This window comes from Marmota flaviventris, chromosome 6 (assembly GCF_047511675.1).
Source record: "Marmota flaviventris isolate mMarFla1 chromosome 6, mMarFla1.hap1, whole genome shotgun sequence".
NCBI classification, from domain to species: Eukaryota; Metazoa; Chordata; class Mammalia; order Rodentia; family Sciuridae; genus Marmota; species Marmota flaviventris.
In genome coordinates this window covers 125,179,381-125,186,563 of record NC_092503.1, presented here as the reverse complement: position 1 = coordinate 125,186,563, position 7,183 = coordinate 125,179,381, and the positions used below count along the sequence as shown (strand labels likewise).

The following is a 7,183-nucleotide window of genomic DNA, read 5'->3' as shown; positions in this document are numbered from 1 at the left end:
TTACATCTAGTCGAAATTCTTTACAAGGTGCATACTTAAGATTCTTATGGACCTGTCTAACCTATAAGGGATAGACCTGCCATTAAGATTTTTAGAATATATTCTAGATTTCCCCCTTAATCTTTCTGAGACTTCAACAAACAATAATATAGCCACATCCTTGAGATCTTTACCTAGTATTCATACTTTCGTAGCAGCATGCTGGAATTTGTTCTTTGCTCTGTGGCCATTTCTCATTTTGAGAATTTCCTGCTATCTTAATGTATCCAAGACTGATTATACAGTTTACTTTTTTGAATCTGGGCAGTCCTGAAACCTTTAATTTTCCTCTGAATTCTGAGTGAAAATTGAATGGCTTGGTTTTCAGTTCATCTCATTGGATTTTATAATGGTCAGCTAAAAGAAGTCTATTAAACTTTCACTATTTTGAAGTTTAGTATTGTGTGACAATTAACTGAGCCATTTTGATTGTGTTTGTGATGATGTTTCTGGCTGAGATTATCCTTCAATCAGTGTACTGAGTAAATCATATTGTATTTCATAATGTGTAAGGCCTCATCTAATCAATTAGAGACCCAAATAGACAAAAAAAATTGAGTGTATCAGTCAAGGTTTACAAAAATAGAGAACCAATGGGATAAACATATATAGACATATATGAAAAGCAAATTTTGAGGGTAGTTGGTTCACAACATTACCCAAGACTGAAAAATTTTGTCACCCAAAATTAGTCACCACAATGAGTAATAGAGAACTGTGGCTGACTGCTTGAGCTATTTGTCTTCTTTACGCAAACTGGAACTTACAGCATTGATTCTCCATGTACTCAGATCCCCAGAATTGGGCTAGAACTACACCATTGACTATTGGGCCTCCAGCCTGCCAACTGCAGATGTTGGGATTTTTTAGCCTCCATAAATATGTGAATCAGTTTTTACACCAGATGAATGGTAGATACATGATGCATAGATAGGTAAGTAGGTAGATACTATATAGAGAGGGAGAAATGATGATAGACTATAGATGACAGAGAGAGATAAAGTCATATTAGCTCTGTTACTCTGTAGTATCCTGACTGATGAAATTATTTTCCCAGTAATATCCTTAAAAAGATCCATGAGTTAATTAAAAGCACTTTCTATCTTCTGCATTACCATAAACAAGAATGTATGTCTCTCCTGACTGCCAAGCTAAAAATTAGAGTTAAATTCTTGCATAAATTAAGTAGAAATGTGCTCAGGCTGTTAAAGGAGGACCAAGATTAACCCAAAGTATCTGAAAGTATTAGCTGGCACTACTGAGATATTACTATGGGATTGAATTTTGAGTATGTTTGATCTAGGGACTGGAACATTAAATTGGATAAACAAAAATTCATTAACTTGGGGACATGAAGTTTAGATTTAGGAAAAAGATGAAAAATATAACATGCAAGTGTCCAAGTATCTTTTACATTCAATGTACTGAAGGAAAAAAATGGCAAACAAGAATACTTTGCCTAGTAAAGTTATTTTTCCAAAATGAGAGAGAATAAAAACCTTACCATGCCAAAAAAAAAAAAAAATGAAGGGACTTCATCATCAGTAGCCCAGCCTACAGAAATTACTAAATGAAGTTCTTTAAGTTGAACAAAAGGTCATTAACTTAAAGCATAAAAATTAGAAAAGTACAAAGCTCAATAGCATAAGTTAGAACATTCCAAGGCTATAACAGTAAGGTATTCAAGAATTTTGTCCCTAATAAAGAGTGTGAAACTAAACTATTAACAAAGGAATACATTTTTTTAGTTGTAGTTGGACACAATATTTTATTCTAGTTAGTTATTTTTTATGTGATGCTGAGGATGGAACCCAGAGCCTCACACATGCTAGGTGAGCACTCTACTGCTGAGCCACAACCCCAGCCCTAGGAATACATATTTTTAAATGATGTAATTCTGATCTCAAAACCTAAAACGGGAATATAAAAGTTTAGTTGTTGATGCTATCACCTTGAAATATACTTTTATAACTGTAAGATGTTCTACATAAGCCTCATGGTAACTACAAGACCAATACCTATAGTTGATGCACAAAACAAAAAGAGAAAAAATTCAAAGCATTCCACTACAGAAAACTATCAGATCACAAGTGAAGATAGCAAGAGATGAAGAAAGAAACAAAGGATCTACATAATGCAGAAAACAATTATATACTGCCTACAAGATTCACCTCACTTTTAAGGACACATAAAGACTGAAATCAAAGGAATTAAAGCTGGACAATAGGTCCCAGAACTCAGTTGCATAGAGGTAATAAGTTCTAGTGCTCGAACAACCCAGTAAGGTGATTATATTTCACAATATAACTTATTATATATTTTATGAAGAACTAGAAGAGAGGAGCTTGAAGCCTCCAACGATAAAGAAATGAGATGGAAATGTTCATTACCCTGATTTGATCAGGTCAAACTGTATACATATATTGAAATATCACACTGTACCCATAATGTGTATTATTATTAGATGTTGATAAAAAAATAATAATAAAATAATAAGGACCACATCTACCCCTTCCAATGTTAAGATAAGAAATAGTAAAATGGAAGATTGGGCTCAATATGAGGAAGAACTCCAAATTGTGTTCACCTTTCAATTCCTAGAATCTGAGGTCCGAAAGTTATAGTAAAGTCTTAGAACTGAAGCATTAAAACAGAGAATGACAAACTACATAATTGGAAAAATGTATCTAAAATTTTGATACGATGTTGGTTGGCCATGATGATCTTACAATTCCTTCTCATGCTGTGATTCTTTGAGTAAATGGTAATATCTAAATTGGAAGCATGTGAAGGCCAAACAACCTCTGCTTTGTAGTTGTGCCCCAAATTGCCTTGAGTTCCCTATATATGCATTTACTTTCCAATGAACAAACTGAACAAAGGAGTTAACCTCCTGGTATTGGGTGTTTCTTAATCCAAAGCATAAACCACAATGCTTTGGTCTAATGGACACTAATAAAATGAAATTCTAATTAAGTAGGTGTGATTATTTACTCAAATTGACAAAAAAAAATACTCCATGGGAAAAGATCACAGAATTGCAAATTTTAGTCCCAAGACAGTTACAATGGGTCCCAAATACCCAGAGCATTCAGGGACCTTTCTTATAGGACCTTTAGTCCTCCAAAGACATATATAGCTTGGCCTCCAGTGGCCAGAAAAAGAACTGAAACACCTTATTTTTCTATCTATTGTCCAAATATTACTGGATGGGAATGAATTAGGAAGATCTGGACCTTTTGCCAAATGGTAGTTGACACATTGATAGAATTACCCCAGGTTTAGGCAAGAAATTCCTGGATGTGCTAAGGTGAGTTTGCTTGGATTCTCAGAAAGATATTCTAATGAATAATGTGAAGCAAATGAATTACAGATTTTGAGTAGATGAGATAAAGACAGACATTGTCATTTAGCTTAGAAAAACTAATTAAACACTCCTTTTTAATTGACCAAGCACTGTGTTGCACATTTGTAATTACAACTACCAGAGAGGCTGAGGCAGAAGTATAACAAGTTTACAGCCAGTCTCAGCAACATAGTGAGAACCTGTCTCAAATTTTTTAAAAAGTCAAAAGGATAGGAATGTAGCTCAGTGGTTGAATGCTGCTGGTTCAACACCCAGTCCCACACACATGCAAAAAAAATTATCAACTCTAGATTTTTTAAAATAAAAATTATGAATCAATCTGGCATGATGGCACACACTCATAATCCCAACTGCTTGGGTGCCTGAGGCAGGAGGACCACAAATTCAGATCCATCCTCAGCAATTCAAAGAAACCCTAAGCAACCTAGTGAGACCCTGTCTCAAAATAAAAAGTAAAAAAATTTAAAAATGGGCTGTGGATATGACTCAGAGATTAAGCACCCCAGGGTTTAATCTCTAGAACCAAAAAGAAAAAATTAGGAATCAAGGAAAGAAAATTTTAAATCCTTTATATTCCAAAAATATATTTTCAGAGTATTGTTCTCATCTCACAATATCTCCTTTAAATTAATCAATTTTGTGTTCAATATTTAATTAAATAATCTCAATAATGGGTATTTAAGGAAATTATTTTCATTAAGAATTATTACATGTTGTAACAAAAATTGATCAATCATTTAATGGTCAAGTTGAGGATTCTTGAATTATTTATCTACATAATAATAATTTTAGTGGCATGGGTTGGAGATGTAGCTCAGTAAGAGTACTTCCTTAGCATGCACAAGGCCCTGGGTTTGATCCTCAGCACTTCACAAAAAAAGAAAAAAAAATTAGGTGGCATTGTAATTATGATTAAACTGTTTTTAATGAGATAAATAATAGTGATAATAATAACTACTTTGGTTTTTAAAAGAATGATACAATATATAAACCACCAGTAAATACATAAAAATAAACACAGTAAAAATAATCTAAGGAAATATGGCACATAACAATAGTAATTATTTCCAAGCGGTTTAAAGGTTGATTATCTTAACCCTCTAGAGACACAGGGACAACTGAACTTCCTATGCTAAATCCAGAGATATGCCTGAAATAGATTCTGTGAAAACTTTATCAACCTAACTGCATGATTAAGATCACATATGACTGCATTCTCAATAGCTCAGAGAATTGTGGGTTTTGGATCTTTGCTAATTTGACTAGAATAAAAGTTGTACCTCATTGTTACTTTAAATTTATTTAATTAAAAATTAGGGTAGGTAACTTTTCCTGAGAATATTGGTCATTTAATTTCTTTTTCTAAAATGCAGTAGAAAAATTTTGACCTTTCATCACTTAGAATTTTTTCAGATGATTTTATATATTTTATGATAAAGACAATGACTGTATATCATAATTTTTACATAGATGCTATTAATAAATGATGTATCTTTAACGTTATTTTTCCAAAGAATGCATGGAGAAAGAAAAAATGTTAAGAATTTGTTCTCTTATATATGAAACAAAATTATGAAATTGCAATTAAAGGATCAGGTAGTACCAGTGGTGATATAAAAACAGATTATCGGAGTTGGGGTTGTGACTCAGTGGTGGAGGGCTCGCCTGGCACATGTGAGGTACTGAGTTTGATCCTCAGCACTACATAAAAATAAATAAAGGCATTTGTGTCCATATACAACTAAAAAAAATTTAAAAAACAGATTATCACACATTGCATGCACAAATTAAAATATACCATACTTCATAAAAATGTACAATTACTGTGTTTCAATGAAAAATAATAAGATTTAAAATTAGGAAGATTATTGGGAAAAAGACACCTCAAAAATGTCTCTAAAAATGTGTTTGTGCTGTGCTCATATGAACTGAATGAAACCTTTAGTGTGTATAATACTTGGGTGCTGTATGTTCCATTAGTTCAATTATGCATTTTTTCTTCCTTTGATTAGAATGAGTGACACTAAATTATATTATCTATTTTACTAATCCTCCTTATGGCTGAGCCAAAACATTTAAAATTACTCTATGTAATTCTTAGTATGTAAATTTATTTCATGCTTAAAATGGTGGGCTAATGGTCCAATCTTCATGCTTCCATTTTGCCAAGTAAGTACATTAGATTCTTGAATAACAAACATTGTATTTTTAGGATTTTCCATTCTTCCTACAGTCAGTATCATTCTTAGAAATCAAGAAGGAAAATGGCTAATTTCACTACAATGAATGGATTTCTTCTCATGGGTTTTTCTGGCAAGCCTGAAATAGAAATGCTATTTGCTGTTCTTTTCTTAGTCTTATACATAGTGGCTCTAATTGGCAATATTCTCATTATTACCACCACTTCCCTGGACCACAGTCTCTCCTCACCTATGTATTTCTTCTTGAAACATCTCTCCTTTCTGGATCTGTGCTACATTTCTGTGACAGTCCCAAGGTCCATTTGCAACTCTCTCATGCATAATGGCTATATTTCCCTCTGGGAATGCATATTGCAGTGTTTTGCATTCACTCTCTGTGGCTGTGCTGAGATGGCATTACTCACAGTGATGTCTTACGACCGCTATGTGGCCATTTGCCTTCCACTGCGCTATGAAGTCATCATGGATATCAGTACCTGTGTTCATGGACTGTTAGCCGTCTGGGCCAGTGGAATCCTTGGTGGAGTCATGCACACAGCCGCTACTTTCTCCATCCACTTCTGTGGTGCCAACATCATTCATCAATTCTTCTGTGATGTCCCCCAGCTTCTGAAACTCTCTTGTTCCAATGAATATGTGAGTGAGCTTGGGGTTAGTGGCTTCTTGGCCTTGGTGACATTTGTTTGCTTCATCTCTATTGGAGTTACCTACATGCATATATTTTCTACTGTGCAGAGGATACCATCTGCTGAGGGCAGAGCCAGAGCCTTTTCTACCTGCCTGCCCCACCTATCTGTTGTCATATTATTCGTCTCTACTAGTGCCTTTGATTTTCTAAAGCCACATTCAGAGTCTCCAACTGTGTCAGACTTTTTACTCACTGTTTTTTATACTGTTCTGCCCCCAACACTCAATCCAATAATCTATAGCCTGAGAAATAAGGCCATGAAGGAAGCCCTAAAAAAGATTTTTGAAAGAAGAAAAGACTTCTTTTTCTGGATCACATCTATTAATCTGTTTTAAGGAAAAAGTAAAAATTTATTACAGAAAAAAATAACATAACCAATCAAAAAATTAAAGTTAAAACAGAATTTATTATAGGGAGATTCATGAGAAAGTCATTATACAAATGGACTCTATGCAATAAAAACAGTGAGTACAGAGTTATGTATAAATTACTCTTATATGATTAAAACCGCACTAAACAAATTCAGGTGTAAGAAAAATTTCTTCCATTTTAAAGGAAAGAATTACTCTTTGTCACTCATTTTTATCAGTGTAATGGAAATGTAGTTAATTTGAAATGTCTTCCTCTTTTTTTTCCTGAATTACACTAGAGTGGGAGCCACCTGATTCTCAATGCCCTCTGGTCATGTAGGGGTTCACTACAGTTCTATCAATGTCTCAAGATTTCAGTCAGCAATACACAGTGCTCACCCTGGAACAGTCACATCATTTGCTCTGCCCCTTCAGATGCCATGGACTACTTTGCCACTTATGTGGATGAGATGTTTAAATGAAAGAATAATTTGATCAAGCTCAGAAAATGAATCGAAGATGAAATCTGAAAAGAATT

General features: G+C 33.9%; 1 protein-coding gene across 1 annotated transcript; it reads left to right on the top strand.

The window, feature by feature from the left end:
- The first annotated feature begins 5,670 nt into the window (after positions 1-5,670).
- On the top strand, positions 5,671-6,630 carry LOC114080524 (olfactory receptor 14J1-like). Its single transcript, XM_027922143.2, has one exon. The coding sequence runs from the start codon at positions 5,671-5,673 to the stop codon at positions 6,628-6,630; it is 960 nt and encodes a 319-aa protein (XP_027777944.1).
- The last annotated feature ends 553 nt before the right edge of the window (positions 6,631-7,183 follow it).